The 16,578-nt window shown below is 42.9% G+C and overlaps 1 protein-coding gene across 4 annotated transcripts in view; it reads left to right on the forward strand.

The window, feature by feature from the left end:
- The window catches only part of FAT1 (FAT atypical cadherin 1), a 127,893-nt gene that overhangs the window by 7,313 nt on the left and 104,002 nt on the right, over positions 1-16,578 (forward strand). For all 4 annotated transcript variants that reach the window (XM_055315671.1, XM_055315675.1, XM_055315674.1 and 1 more), the window contains exon 2: positions 7,480-10,759. In XM_055315671.1, the coding sequence (XP_055171646.1) occupies positions 7,498-10,759 (3,262 nt within the window). In that variant the 5' untranslated portion in view covers positions 7,480-7,497. The remainder of the gene's footprint in view (positions 1-7,479; positions 10,760-16,578) is intronic.

The raw sequence follows: 16,578 nt of genomic DNA on the forward strand, positions 1-16,578 counted from the left end.
ACTCGATCCCAGAACTCTGGGATCATGACCTGAGCCAAAGCAGACGCTTAACCCACGGAGCCACCCAGGCACCCCTAAAGATTTTAGTACAGTCTCTAGTTTTCCAAATAAAGAAATGGATTCCAAAGGTTAGCTAACTTCTTTGAATCCGCACTGTCGGTTAGGGACAAAGCCAGGGCTAGATCACAGTTTTTATGTTTGCCAGCCCCGTCTTTCTTACTTGATTTCTTGGGTTGCAAGCCTGAGTGATTTGTGATTTGGGAAGTGTCGAAACTCTTCTGGCATAGAAATGTACAATGGAAAAATAGGGTGGAATGGCTGGTGTTTTGCAACTGGGAGTGGGTGAGAGGCTGTGTCACATAGGTCTGATGGTATCTCAGGAGGAGTGTGCCCGCTCTTGAGGGGGAGGTTAAGGCTGGAATGTGGGATTCCAGAACGATCCTTTACAATCAGGGCATGAGGTCTGATTGGATGAGGTCTTTAAGGACAATACCTTAGACATGTGTTAAAAGAGATGGAAGAGGTTTGTAATGGCAAACGTGAAGGTGAAAGTATAAAAGAGTGTTGGAAGAGAATCAGGGAAACTGTGTCCTTCATCTTCTACATGTGGTGGATTGCCACGTTTTAGGCAGTCTGTGACATGTAAAGGACACAGCGGTGTTGGGGCTGGTGGTGGCGTGAGCAGTGTGACATTGAGTCAGGGAGTGCTGAGGAAAGGGCATCTGATCTGACATTGGCTTGCGACACCGGGAGAAGCGGTTTGTGTTGCCAGGATGGGTGTGAGGCCCTGTAGAGCAGTCAAGGGTAGAGATGGCCTCTTTACAGGAGGCAGGAGTCAGGTAGCCCTGAGCAAGAATGTTCTTAGAATTTTCCCTGAACGAGAAAGAGAAACCTAAGGTGTGAGTTTGAAGGAAGTGAAGGTTGGAATGAAGTTTGTTCTTAAGTAGGGATGGGTGCGTGTAGACGCTGCAACAGGGGCCTGTTGTGATGGAGTCGTTGAGTGTGGTGTTCGAGAGGGAGTGATGATTTAGGGGAGAGCTTCAGAAGAGGCAGCGTCCTGCGGCCTCCCAGGGCGGCTTTATTTGTAGCTGGTTGGGTCCCATGCCTTCTGCGAGGTGGGAGGAAGGGGGAACAGGGGAAGAGAGCATTTCAGGGAGATGCAGAGGAGGGGCTTTCTGCGTGGTGCCTTTCCATTTTCTTACCTTACACGGAACATCCACATTCCTGATCCGTCATTTAGTGAAATACCTGTACCCAGAAATGACTGTAATCGTAATTTGGCCAGGAGTAACCCTTCCCTGATTTGGGAGTGGGGGAAGTGGCCAGTGTTAATCACTGGCTGCCCCGTGAAGGTGACACTTAAAGGATTCCTCTTTGCAGAGAAAAAATACATTAGGTGAGAGGATCTTAGAGGCGTAAACTGTGTTTATGGAGCTTCTCTGTGAGCAGTGTTTGCCCTGGAGCCTGGGTGAGGAGAAAGCGGTTGGAGGGTGAGTAACACGTAGGGGTCATGTCTTGTCTGTAGAAGCAGGAGAGGAAAGGGAGTAGCTAGGCCCTCCCCAGAAGGGCCTACGCCGCCGGCTTCCTTCCTTCTCGTCTTTGATGTCAAGTAGCACAGAACAGCCGGAGACCGTCATCTTCACATACCTCGAGAGGTTTCGTGGGCTCAAAGCAGGTAAATCACATAGCAGATTTTCTATGGAGGCCACTTAAAAAGGGGGAGGTCTCTTTAACTTCCTTAAGGTCTTAAGTTCTGGAAAAAAGTTATCATGTGCTGAGGGGAGAGGCTTGGAGTTCTCGCTGTCAGTAGTTCGAAGACGGCTCTGAGTTAAATTGGAATCAGTTGTTGATCATTTGAAGGCAGTATTTAAATCAAGTCATTGCTTAGGGTAATCAGACTTATTGCAGCTCCAATCAGAACTGACAACATGCAGAATTACCAGAAGCAGTTAAATGATATATACGAAGCCTAGGGCTGCTGTTCAGTTCTGGCTTCATAGCTGGGCCCCCCACCCCCATTCTGACTGACAAACATCTTAACGCAGCTTACAAAGATCTAGTATGCACCCAGAAAATAAAGATCCACCCATTAATTTCACAGTGTAACAATGAATACTTCTAAAAGGACTCTTCATGGCTATTATAATTTATTAGGAAAATGATTTATTTTTCCTCTTGTAAATGTTACGAAGCTGTGAATTGGTTATAGTTGAGAAACAGACTTCCTTAGTACGATACAATCTCTTTTTTTGACTCTTATTAAATGATTTTAGAGACCGTTAAATGTTTATTTAATATACCATGTTTTTAAAAATTTTATTTATTTATTCATGAGAGACAGAAAGAGGCAGAGACACAGGCAGAGGGAGAAGCAGGCTCCATGCAGGGAGCCCCACGCGGGACTTGATCGCAGGTCCCCAGGATCAGTCCCTGGCCCAAAGGCAGGCACCAAACCGCTGAGCCACCCAGGGAGGGATCCCCTAATATACAATATTTTTTAAAAAGTCACATTTCATATCGTTGTCTTTGACAACTCTGTGACGTTTTTCTTTGAAAACGTAATCTTCTGGGCAGTTTAGACGTCTTCAAAATCAAAAGTACTTTTAAAATGTGACGCTGTTCAAACTGAACATTAAGCTCTGAGTTTCAGTAATAAGTGACGCTCTTAACTGCTGCTGATACAGAATGGGAGTATGTGGGAGAGCACGCTGAGGGAGAACGGAGTTCTTCATGTGAATATTTTTGTGTATTTTTGTCATCACAGGTGGAATTGATAGTTTCCCTATAGCCTGGAGGCCTAATGGTGTGTTAAGAATTGGGACCTCTAAATAATGAATGTACAACATTTAATAGGTTTTATGCATGTGTAATGCTGCGTCCCACATAATCCTGTCTCGGAAGCCTATGAAACATTTCTCAATCTTCAGCTTTAGATCTAAGTATTTGAATTTTTTGCAGCACTGGGGCTGTGTCCTGTTTTGCAAAGAATTTGCAGTCACAGTAATTGACTTGGAATACTTGACGTGAAGGTCTCCCTAATGAAGAAATATGAGCATGTTAATATCCGATTTCTAGTGGAAAAATTATTTTTCTCTCATTTATGGATTTTCAGAAATCTATGCTAAAGATATTTCAGCTTTGGACCTGAGGCCCTTTTCCATAAGGGCTGAACTAAGTAAACACTCCTGATTTTCACTTCGCAAAACGCGTTGAAGAAATCCTAACTTACTGTGAGTTCAAGTAGTATGATCACCTTCTAAATATCAAAGTGTAGCCTTCAGCTAAAATCATTTTAATTTTCATAAGCATGAACTCTAGGTAATGTACTTCTCAGATGAAATGGTATTAGTATCTTTTTTGAGTCTTTTTCTTCCCCCTTCAGCCTTAACTGTTTGTTCTGCATAGAGGAATAGCCACTGTTTCTTTGATGGTGGCATATTATAGCAGAACCTGAGTTCACAGTTCCGGGTTATGTCACCAAAATGTTAACAATATCTCCTACTTAAAAGTGGACTTTTTTTCCCCCCTGATCAGAAGGATTTCCTTTAACAGTTAATTCTAATCACAGTGGCATTCCATCAGCCAGGTTTGCAGAGTCCATTCCAGGGTTCGAAGGGTTTCTGTGATGAGTGTGGTCCCACGGGGGTAGTCCAGAGAGAAGAGTGGGTCCTGCTGTGGCCCTGCCCAGTGGCTGAGATGCTGTGGGGAGAGAACAGTTATGGTGCTGCGGAGTGCTGGGCCTTTCCCTTGGGCAGGGCTTAGGGGTGTGTGTTGGGGGGAAGGTTAGGGCAGGGTGAAGGCCTCCGGGGCCAGCCAGCAGTGTGCGTAGCAGTGGTACCAGCCAGTATTTCAGGGTCATTTCCGTGTTCTGATGTTAGGCTTCAGCTATTCAAAGATTGATGGACCGATTGTCTTTCCCACGCCACTGTTCAGAGCTTCTGTGTCAGTCTGTGGGCTGTTCCTGTGTCAGAGACAGACTGTGTCCTGTCTCTTGGGCTGGTTCTTAATCAACTCGTCTGTCCTCCAGTTCTTGGGGACCATCAGGGATCTGTGCTTAGTTTTCTTTTCGATCTGTGTTCTCTCCCTTGGTCTCATTCAGTTTTATGGCTTCAAATAAAATCTGTATTTATTATGGGCAAATCTCAAATTTGGGTCTGCAGGCCGGACCTCACCCACACATCTCACTGCCCACTCGAAGTCATTGCTTGGGTAACAGTGGGCATTTCCACCTAACCTTTCCAAAACTGAACTCCTGCTCTTAATATCTAGATCCTGTTCCTCTCCGAGGGCCTGGCAGCTCCTTTCTTTTGCTCAGCACAGGGTCCTTGGAATCTTGATACCTGTTTTCCTTCTCTCTCTCTCTCTCTCTTTCCTCTATCTCTCTCTTCTCCCCTCACTCCTTCCCCTGCCCCCTCTGCCCCTTCAAGTCGTCCACAAATCTTGGAATAGATCTAGAATTCGACTGCTGCTCCGCACTTCCAGCACTAGCCTTTTTGGGCTGAGCCACCGAGGCCTGTCACCTCCATTATTGCAATAATCTTCTAACTGGTTTATCGCAGTGCATCAGTGCTCGTTCACTTTGTTCACTAGTTGTAAGGCATGTACCATAATCGAGCTGTGAACAACAGGGGAAACTATCTCCATAACTTTTCTATAAATTGGAAATACTTCTACAATTAAAAATTTATGGAAAAAATCCTTCCTTTATAGCTCTCCCCTCACCCCCACTGTACCCCAGCCACAGTGGTCTCTGCTGTTTCTCTCTCTTGCTTCTCAGGGGGTTTTAATGGGTAGAGACCAGGATAATACTGAACATTCTAAAATCTAAAATGTGCCCTGGGCCTTTTGAATTTAGGGTTCTTTCTTTCCCTTCAGATTCCTGACCACAGTCCCTTGTCCTGCTTTATTTTTCTCCTCCCTGTCTCATCCTCAGCATGCGACATGCTTGTTTCTCACCAGGAAATGTGTCTTCCATGAGGATTTGTTGCCAGTTTGGCTCACTATTGTATCCCCAGCATCTAGAACTATTTCTAGCACATAGCAGGTATTCATTAAATGCTCCTTGAATGAGTCAAATAATTGGTGAGGGGAGTGAATGATTGATACAGATAACATGCACCTTTGCTGAAAAAATTCAGATAGAACAGTTAAGATGTAGCATGAACATTCCCTCAGCTGCCTATTCTCCTGCAGTAACCACTGTTGATGGTTTACTTTTTTATCCGTCTAGAGTTTTTGTGTTCATTTTTCAGCCCTTTCATGTACGTACCATGCACACAATTCCATCTCCCCTCCCTTTTTACAAACATAAATGGGATCAGTTTCATTTTGCCAGTTAACCTATCTGGACATGTCTACATAGCAATGTACAGAGTGCTGTCTTGTTCTTTTTAGTGGCTGCATAATATTTTATATGTAGAATTAAGCCACAATATTTTAACTGCTTGCCGTAGAACCCTGCGTAATACTCTGTTCTAAAGATAGCACTAATAAGTCTAGTAAAACAAGAGACAACGCGTGTTTAACATCAGCTTAAGTGTTCTTAAAAGCATTTTCTGTCCATATATACAGAATACAGTGTATTTTGTTCCTAGTTTATAAATGCCTCGGGATCAGGAAATAGTCATTAGTTCTTTGTACCTTACATGGTCTGTCTTGTAGCACATTCCCTATACCTGTAGGTTGAATTGAAGTTTTCCCTTGTTTTGACAAAATTATTTGATCATTACATAGTTAAAATTGCCCTGAATATTAGAACTGTTGAACAACTGAAGAGATTGTTTGGGGAGAAAACTGGTTTCTTATTTTGTTTAAATGATAATTGTTCTCCTGGAGGTCAAAAGTCTTTGTAATTTCCTGACTTTATCTGTTAAGGACATGGCATGATAGCTAAAGAACAAGTTAAGGTGCCCAACTGGGGTATGATTTAGTATCTATTAGGCTTCTTACTGCTTCGTGCGTATCAGGGCTCCACCCCCCCCCCTTCGTAAAATGACTAATGGGGCAAAGTTGGCAGTGGCACAGTTAGGATACAGTAAATTAATGCTGGGGTGCTAATTTCAGCTGGCCTTGAAACCAGCCCTCCAGTGTCCTGGCTGCTTTCACCTTTGGGTGGGACTTATGTTCTATGAATACTCATTTGGGAGTTACTTTGCCGAGGTGCAATGCTGTCCTCTACTGAGTGTACTGGGGATGTTTTGTGAGGCTCTGTTGATTTGTAGGGTGAATTTGTAGGTATTTAGAGGAACAGTTGATCTGAAAATAATTGTCCTGCTCACCCGGCAGACCAGCCCAGTGGACCTCCTGCTTCCCACTTGAAAGGCAACCCTTTCTTAAATGCTCCCTTGCCTTCTCTTGTACCCTCTGACCTTCCCACAGGGCCTACTGCCTTGCTGCGTTGATTGGCCCTCTCCATGTGTTAGCTTAGACACCTTAGCTGTGTATGTATGTGTGTGTCTTGTATTCAGTTGTGATCACTGGTTGTTGACAGCAGTGGGGGATAAAACATTAATGTGGTTGCTGAGATTTGCTTTGCTGACTTAGGAAAAGTTCTGCTTGACATTAAGCTGCTGTTTTTCCATTTGTAAATGGGCTCTTTTTGGACTCCTGTTGGTTTAGAATGACCTCAGGATCAAAGTGTTGTAATTATTTTATAATTATTTTAATATCTTTAAGTAGTTACGTGGTGCTAAATGAGACCGTAAACCCTTACATTTTGTAGGGAGTGAACTTAATTATTCTTACAAAGAAATAATTTCAGGGCAGCCTGGGTAGCTCAGCAGTTTAGCGCTGCCTTCAGCCCACGGTGTGATCCTGGAGACCCAGGATCGAGTCCCGCGTTGGGCTCCATGCGTGGAGCCTGCTTTGCTTCTCCCTCTGCTTGTGTCTCTGCATCTCTCTCTCTCTCTCTCTCTCATAAAAAAATAAAATCTTAAAATTATTTCAGGATGAATTTTGAAATGGGATTACAGAATGTCATTGTGGGAGGTCAGATGAAATCACCTTTCAGAGTTTTTGTTATTCTAAATTAATTGTTCAAAGCTTCTTGGGCTTAGGATACTTTAGTGGCATTAAATTTGTGGGCTCTCTGGTATTTATTACATATAAGTAAACCTAAAACATGTTTGTTATCTCCCTTTGTTAACAATTGGTTATGTTTGCCTTGAAGATTTAAGTCTAAGAATACAACTTAGTTGTTAGAGTTGGCAGGCTTTGATCTGATGCTCCTTAAGATTCTTTGAGTCATCAAAGTATGAGAAAAGATTTTACCTAAACTTAGTAAATACAGAGGTGTTCGAGGTATTGATACTTAGGAAACAGGAAAAAAAATCCTAAAAACTACTGCATTTATTTATATTCCATACAGACATACAATACGTTATTAAAACGTGAGGTCCCAAGCAAACTAACAAAACAGATTTTCACCGTTTTGTTTTATTTCTTTGAGGTCATGATTCTTCTTTCTTTCTTTTGCTTTAGGCTCCTGAGAGTTAAGCAATGGGGAGATCCCTGGACTTGCTTTATCTTCTCCTCCTCCTGCAGCATTTTGGAGTTGGTGACGGAAGCCCATCACTTGCCCAGATTCCTCTCCAGTTTACACACTTCCAGTACAATGTCACCGTGCATGAAAACTCCGCAGCTAAAACCTATGTTGGGCATCCTGTGAAGATGGGTATTTACCTTACAGATCCATCGTGGGAGTTAAGGTACAAAATTGTTTCTGGAGACAATGAAAACCTTTTCAAAGCTGAAGAGTATGTTCTTGGAGACTTTTGCTTCTTAAGAATAAGGACCAAAGGAGGAAATACAGCTATTCTTAATAGAGAAGTGAAAGACCATTACACCTTGATAGTCAAAGCAGTTGAAAAAAATACTAATGCTGAAGCACGAGCCAAGGTCAGGGTGCAAGTGCTGGATACAAATGACTTGAGACCTCTCTTCTCACCCACCTCGTACAGTGTTTCCTTACCCGAAAACACAGCCATAAGGACCAGTATTGCAAGAGTCAGTGCCACAGATGCAGACATAGGAACCAATGGAGAGTTTTACTATAGTTTCAAAGACCGAACAGACATGTTTGCTATTCACCCAACCAGTGGCACAGTAGTTTTAACTGGTAGACTTGATTACGCAGAGACCAAGCTCTATGAAATGGAAATTCTGGCTGTGGACCGTGGGATGAAATTGTATGGTAGCAGTGGTATCAGCAGCATGGCCAAGCTGACCGTTCATGTGGAACAGGCCAACGGATGTGCTCCCGTGATAACAGCCGTGACGTTGTCACCATCAGAACTGGACAAGGACCCAACGTACGCAATCGTAACAGTGGATGACTGCGATCAGGGTCCCAATGGGGAAATAGCTTCCTTAACCATCGTGGCCGGTGACCTCCTTCAGCAGTTTAAAACGGTGAGGTCCTCTCCGGGGAGTAAAGAATATAAAGTCAAAGCAGTTGGCGGCGTTGATTGGGACAGTCATCCTTTTGGCTACAATCTGACTCTGCAGGCTAAAGACAAAGGAACTCCTCCCCAGTTCTCTTCTGTCAAAGTAATTCATGTGGCTTCTCCACAGTTCAAAGCCGGCCCGGTCAAGTTTGAAAAGGATGTTTATAGAGTGGAAATCAGTGAGTTTGCTCCTTCTCATACACCCGTGGTCATGGTGAAGGCCACACCCAGTTATTCTCATCTGAGGTATGTTTTTAAGAGTACACCTGGAAAAGCTAAATTCGGTTTAAATCACAACACCGGTCTCATTTCCATTTTAGAACCAATTAAAAGACAGCAGGCATCCCATTTTGAGTTGGAAGTGACAACCAATGACAGAAGAGCCTCCACCAGAGTCTTGGTTAAAGTCTTAAGTGCAAACAGCAATCCCCCTGAATTTACCCAGACCGCTTACAAAGCCTCTTTTGATGAGAATGTGCCCATTGGTACTGCTGTCATGAGTGTGAGTGCCGTAGACCCCGATGAGGGGGAGAACGGGTATGTGACTTACAGTATTGCCAATTTAAATCACGTGCCATTCGTCATTGACCATTTCACCGGTGCTGTGAGTACTTCAGAAAACTTGGACTATGAGCTCATGCCTCGAGTTTATACTCTGAGGATCCGGGCATCCGACTGGGGCTTGCCGTACCGCAGGGAAGTCGAAGTCCTTGCCACAGTGACCCTCAATAACTTGAATGACAACACGCCCTTGTTTGAGAAAATCAACTGTGAGGGAACGATTCCCAGGGATCTAGGTGTGGGGGAGCAAATAACTACGGTTTCTGCCATCGACGCTGATGAACTTCAGTTGGTCCGATACCAGATTGAAGCTGGAAATGAACTGGATCTGTTTAGCTTAAACCCTAACTCTGGGGTGCTGTCCCTGAAGCAGTCGCTCCTGGAAGGCTTGGGGACCAGGGTGTCCTTTCACAGCCTGAGAATCACAGCTACAGATGGAGAGAATTTTGCCACGCCGTTATACATCAACCTCACGGTGGCCGCCAGCCGCAAGCCAGTCCACTTGCAGTGTGAAGAGACTGGCGTTGCCAAAATGCTGGCAGAGAAGCTCCTGCAGGCCAATAAGTTACACAGTCAGGGAGAGGTCGAGGATGTTTTCTTTGATTCCCACTCTGTCAATGCGCACACCCCACAGTTCAGAAGTTCCCTTCCAACTGGCATCGAGGTAAAGGAAAACCATCCAGTGGGTTCCAACATAATTGTCCTGAATGCCACTGACCTTGACACTGGCTTCAATGGAAAACTGGTCTATGCTATTTCTGGAGGAAATGAGGATAGTTGCTTCATTATTGACATGGAAACTGGAATGCTAAAAATCTTATCGCCGCTTGACCGTGAAACGACGGACAAGTACACCCTGAACATTACAGTGTCTGACCTTGGTATACCACAGAAGGCCGCTTGGCGTCTCATAGACATCAGAGTTCTGGATGCCAATGATAATCCCCCGGAGTTTTTACAGGAGAGCTATTTTGTGGAAGTGAGTGAAGACAAAGAGATTAATAGTGAAATCATCCAGGTCGAAGCCACAGATAAAGATTTAGGGCCAAATGGACATGTGACCTACTCTATTCTTACAGACACAGATATATTTTCCATTGACAGCATGACCGGCGTTGTTAAAATCGTGTACCCTTTGGATCGAGAAGTACAGCAGGTGCATTACTTAAAGATTGAGGCCAGGGATCAAGCCAGAGAAGAGCCCCAGTTGCTTTCCACTGTGCTTTTGAAAGTATCATTGGAGGATGTTAATGACAACCCACCTAAATTCATTCCACCTAATTACCGTGTGAAAGTTCGGGAGGACCTTCCAGAAGGAACCATAATCATGTGGTTGGAGGCCTATGATCCTGACTTAGGTCAGTCTAGCCAAGTGAGATACAGTCTTCTGGACCACGGAGAAGGACACTTTGATGTGGATAAACTCAGTGGAGCCGTCAGAATTGTGCAGCATTTGGACTTTGAGAAGAAGCAAGTGTATAATCTCACCGTGAGGGCCAAAGACAAAGGGAAGCCGGTTTCTCTGTCTTCCACTTGCTATGTGGAAGTTGAGGTCATTGACGTGAATGAGAACTTACACCCACCAGTGTTTTCCAGCTTCGTGGAAAAGGGTGTAGTGAAAGAAGATGTCCCAGTTGGTTCCTCGGTAATGACAGTATCTGCTCGTGATGAGGACACAGGAAGAGACGGGGAGATCCGCTATTCCATTAGAGATGGTTCCGGGGTTGGTGTTTTCAAAATAGATGAAGAAACCGGTAAATATATTCTTATTACTCTGGTTTTCCTAAAGTGAACGTCTGCCTGGCGCTAGCTGCTTTACTGTTCCCTTTCGGCCTCTGTCCGGGCTCAACGTGGAAGTGCACAGGCATGCTTTTTCTGCTTTTCCAGGTGGCTCTGTGTGTTGTAAGCAGTGAGTTTGGAACCAGAGGAACTTGAATGACTTGGGATAAAATGGGTTTAAAAAAAAAAAAAAAAAAAACACTGGAGGAAGTTGAAATCGTCTCCAGTGATACTGATCTTTTAAGTTTGTGCTCTGTATTATCAGAAGCATCACTGTGGTTTTGCTGTAACTCTGAGAAAGCATTCCAGAGCTTTTCAAGCTAGTGTGTTTGCAAGACTTAGAACAGCCCCCACCACTACCTGGCGTGCCTTGCAGAGATTATTGAACACCTGCGAGATGATGCAGTGCACAGAGAGGACCCTCTGCTAAACCTTCCCGAGTGTGGGCTGCTTTCCGTGGGAGCCCCTCCAGGTTTCGTTGAGAGGCAGATGTAGGGTAGAGCAGTGTTGAAACTTGGCTCTTTCGGTTGCTTGTGGGGTGACCTTGACAGGTTCATTCTCATATGGAAACCGACTTCCTGGGTCAGATGGGGACGCTCAGAATGGCTGCAGGATGAATGCGAGATAAACTGAAATAACCTGACAGAGCTGCCCAGCATGCGGTAGGGTCTGTTCATGTCTTGGAAGTGGTAGGAATGCTTTGTTAGGATTCTCTTCCACCTGGAAGCCAGAACACCCAAGACAGCCGGTTTATGCCAGAGTGTGTATTGTTTCGCACCTCCTGCACATCTCTAATTTAGCTGCTTTTCATGGATATTACAGTTCTGTGTCAGTCTCCTCCCCACAGACCGGGTGGCTTCAACCACAGACATTGCTCTTCTCACAGTTCTGGAGGCTGGAAGTGTTCGCATGGTTTTTCTCTGAGCCTTTTCTCCTTGGTTTGTCTTCTCCCTGTGTCTTCACACCATCGTCCCTGTGTATGTGTGTGTTCTTATTTCTTCTCAAAAGGACAACAGTCCTGTTGGATTAGGGACCACCCTAATGAGCTCATTTTATTTCTCTCTTTTAAGTTCTTATCTCCGTCATGTTCTGAGATAGAGATGTTTGGGACCTGAACGCATGAATTTTGGGGGAGCCAATTCAGCCCCAAACCACCTTTCAGGACAGGCTTTTAGCTCATGGGTTTACTCAGCCCTAGCAAGCAGGTAGCAGGCATGTAGAAGCTGCTCATTAAATGTTGGATGATTGAGTAAATTAATGATTAGTTTGGGTTTGAATGTCCTGCCTTCTGAGAATGGTGGTGGAAAAGAAGGAAACTGTGGGTAGTAATCACAGTGCTAGATTAACTGCCATAGATAGAGTTCAGTTTATTAATCTCATTGGTATTTCCTTTATGACTATATCCATTCTAAAAAAAGATGCTTTTCTTAATACGTTGAAACTTTTTAAGTTTATATTCAGTAATCCCACAAATAAATTCTTTAGTTAATACCCACCCCACCAACCATGTGTATATCTAACATGCATAAAGTACAAGAAACATTATTATCCTAGAAATGAGTCATTTTAGAGGCTATAATATTTTTAATGTACTTTTGTTTATTCATGGAATTTTTTTTCTAATGAGTTATATACCAGTAGTATGGTATATAGATGTATCAATGGATTATATACCTTTGTTTTTTTTTATACCTTTCATCTAAAATACCAGATTTTATTTTTTAATTCTTTTTTTAAAGTTTCTAGGTACTTATTTGTCTTTATTTTTTAATTTCAGTATAATTAATGTATAAAATTCCATATTTCTTTTTAAAAAATTTTTATTTATTCATGAGAGACACAGAAGCAGAGACACAGGAAGAGGGAGAAGAAGCGGGCTCTGCACAGGGAGCCCCATGTGGGACTTGATCCCCAGACCTGGGATCATGCCCTGAGCCGGAGGCAGATGCTCAACTGCTGAGCCACCCAGGTATCCCAATACCAGATTTCTGTTTTTTTTTTTTTTTTTTTTTTTTTACATTTTACTGCCATTTAAAATCTTTAATCAGATTTCATCAGATTATCAGCCATATGACATGTCACGATTAGCTTTCTATAAAATAACTTTGCTTTCTGCATACATTGTCCGTGCCATAAAAAATAAAACCATATACTAGGTGGAGAACTTTATTAACCCTGTTCCAAACTTTATTCCCAGGCTTCTTCAGCTTAATTAGCTGCAAAAAATGAATTGTGTCTGAGCAAAAACTGAAAACCATGTCCTAGGAGCTTGGGCTTAAAAATCTTAAGAGCTCTAGATTTTATCGGATCCCTGAACAACATTTTAAAAAGGAAGTGCTAGTATAAAATAGCAGTTGCCAGTAACTTCTTCAGGTTCTGTCTTCTTTAGAAGTTGACCCATTTCACTTTGCTTGTTCTGAATTCTTCAAGAGATCCAGAACATCACCATCATCCTGGTCTCCGGTAGCAGGTCGTACTTGCCGTCCACAGGTTGTGTGGGCAGAGCTTCCGCCAGTTTTCCTGAACTGGTCAGACTTTGGGCACCCAGTTGCTTTAAGATGCTGGGCGGCGTCAGCATAGTCTGGAACGGTGAAAGGGTTCACAGCCAGGGATGCCTGTGCTTCAGCATTGCCAAAGCAGGTCCCCATTCCTTGGTTTGTGAACATAGTTCTTCAGTAGCAGAGATACTGTTTACCCCTCCAACTTCTTCAAGCAGAGCGGGAAGTTTTTTTTATCATCTGCTGTAGCTGTTTTATGAACCACCTCTGGGCGAGCATTTCCTTTCCCACCAGCATGCACCTGTGCTTGCAGTTTGGTGAATTTCTCCCGGTTCCACCATCCTTTTCTTGCATCTAATTGGAGCAGGAATGGGACTGCATGGTGGAGACACGACTAGGGTTGGTGCTCAGGATGGGTCTCGGGTGGACCAGCTGTGATTAGGTGCACACCCCTGGGATGCAGGTGGGTTTTATAGCCAGATATTTAAGTAATAGTTTACTGGCTCCTGTTGGTCACACTATTTTCTTATAGTCGCTCATCTGGAGAGTAGAATATATAAATATTTTGTCCTCCTCTCCAATATTAATTTGAATTTTCAGGTATAACATCAACGTAGAAGAATGCCCCAAATTTAAGAACTGCAGCTGAAACAATGTATGTTTATGAATTTCCTAAGAATAATTATTCCTACTCCCCCCCCCCTTTTCTGAAGTAGCTCTTGAAAGCCTAGAAAGAATTGGTACAAATTAAAGTTGAGACAAAAATAGGACCACAATCTTATTTTACATTACCTGATGACTTATTTATATGAGCAGTGCCTTTTGGATTTTTTCTTTCAAGTGGGAAAAGTATTTTTATTGTTGCTTTTTTTTTTTTTTTAAGATTTTATTTATTCATGAGACACACAGAGAAAGAGGCAGATAAATAGGCAGAGGGAGAAACAGGTGCCCTGCAGAGAACCTGTTGTGAGATTCTATCCCAGGACCCTGGGATCTCGTCCTGAGTCAAAGGCAGATGCTCAACCACTGAGCCACCCAGGTGTCCCTTTATTGTTGCTTTTTATGTACGTATGTATTATTTTTTAGAGTGTGTGTGCACACACGTGAGCAGGGGAAGGGTAGAGGGTGAGGGGAGAGAGAACGTCAAGCAGGCTTCATGCTCAACATGGAGACTGATGGCGGGGCTTGATCTCATCACCTCAGCTGAAGCCAAGAGTCAACCGCTTAACTGACCAAGCCACCCAGGCGTCCCTATTGTTGCTTTTCAAAGACTCACTTAGAAATAAGTATTTTTTTTTGTCTATAAATTTAAGAGACTGGGATATTCTTACTAGCAGAATAAAAGGGGAGGCAACCGACCAAACAAGGCCGTGTTCTGAAATCTGTAGAAGTTTTCAGAGCTCAATGGCAAGGCCAGAGTTTTCTCCTGGTAACTTAGTGGGGACTGTGGGGTGAAGTGAGACTGGGCTGCAGGGTTGTTAAGTGTGTAAGAAACTGGTGTGTGTCTCCCTAAATACCGACATTTGAAGGTGAAAAGTCGGAAATTTCTTGATCATCTGTTGTAGTCTTTGGCTTGACAGAAAAAAATACTTAATATACTGTAGATTAATGGTTATGTGTTTTTTGGAATTGATACAATAGTGATACAATAGTATTTACACATTGGCCTATATACGTTATAAGATGTTTTTGGCAGTAGAATTGTCATCTCTACTTATTTTAGAATTATCAGCCCGGGTTATTTTAGAGATTCTTGGCAAGACAGTTGGCATCACAGTGTAGAATTCCTTCAGGAAAAGTCAATATGTTTTGTGCAGTAGAAATACTAAAATTAGGTATGTTCTTTTTTGGGGCTTGTCTAATTCCTAGTGGAGGTTGAAAATGCAGAGGTGCCTGTCAGATGAAGAAAAGTAGGGGGCTTTCAGGAACACAGGTGGGGACCTCCTAGGACCAGACACTAAAAGTCAGCGTGGGCTGGAGATGGCCTGGCTCGGGTATGGTTTAATAGCATCTTCCTGGAACTTCATATGCTGTTCATTTCCCATTTCTTTTGTGCTGTTACTTTGTCTTCTAGTGACAAAGGGCTGGTGTAGGATCAAGAACCTGTCCACTTAACTGTTCATGTCTTGCTTTTGACTTAACTTTAAACTATAGTGTTGGTTGAATAACAAGTTTTGGGGGTCTTTTATCTATTTCAGCATTGTCAAATATGTGTATCATTTGTGTTCTTTTCATAGAACAATATAATCAGGAATCTGAATTTAGTTCTTACTATTTTTATGGTCTATTTCTTTTAAAAAAAGTCTACTTACATGTGAAACATCCCCTGAAAAGTAGTTTTTTAGTTTTTTTTTTTAAATAGAACTTCTGTGAACTACCTAAAATACGCAGCCAAATGTACAGTCCTGTTAGCTCTGCATTTTGTACATATTTTGCTAATTGGCTTTGCAGGGAGGTAACATGGGATTGCAGCGTGGGGGTGATTGTCATTTGACTCCTGATAATCTCTCACTGTATCACATGCTTTTCCTGGAGAGGCCTCTGGGTGTTGGTGAACTGTTCTGACAAATCCACGCCCACGTGATTGCTTGTCCACTTCAGGTTTGGAGGTTCCGTGAAACAATTTGGGAAATAGGTCTTGTTAGGGAGCTGATCTCTAGGGCTCTGATTAAAATTACCACCACCCTCCTTTTGTCTCCTGAAAAATCTACCAAGAAGGTCATAAAGCAGATTTAACAGATATGTTAGTAGAGGATCTCTGAAGCGTGTGTAATGTCAGTTAGATTTTTCATTTGTCTGACTTTATACTTCTCAGCGTTTACCCTCATTCTCACTGCAAATAAGTGCCCAACCAGCTTTGTTATAATCTTCAATGTTGAGTAGAATAGAATCTGGAGTATCTCTCTCCCAGATTTATGGAATAAAGTCAGCTTCGTGTTCTTGGCTGATAGGTACACATGCAAGTTAATTATTACTTGGGCATCAGTAAAAAGGTGCAGCTTCTTGTTAGTCTTTAAGGAACTGCCTAGAAAAATGCTTAGCCGAAAGATCTTTTTTTTTTTTTTTTTTTTTTAATGCTGATAGTTGAGGTCTTATTCCCCTGATGTATATGTCCTGGAGTGGGATGCCATTAAGTATGTTTTCCCTTCAGACTAGAGTACTTTGGTTCAGTTTTTGGCTGTTAGTATAATGCAACCCAGTAAGTGTTTCCCCCTTCCACATCTACTTATTTGGGGAGACCATGTTTTTCATTAAGATAAGAGCAAATTTCTAAACTTACTAATTCTGTGTTGCCC

The sequence above is a fragment of the Nyctereutes procyonoides genome, unplaced genomic scaffold (assembly GCF_905146905.1).
Source record: "Nyctereutes procyonoides isolate TBG_1078 unplaced genomic scaffold, NYPRO_anot_genome, whole genome shotgun sequence".
Taxonomy (NCBI): domain Eukaryota; kingdom Metazoa; phylum Chordata; class Mammalia; order Carnivora; family Canidae; genus Nyctereutes; species Nyctereutes procyonoides.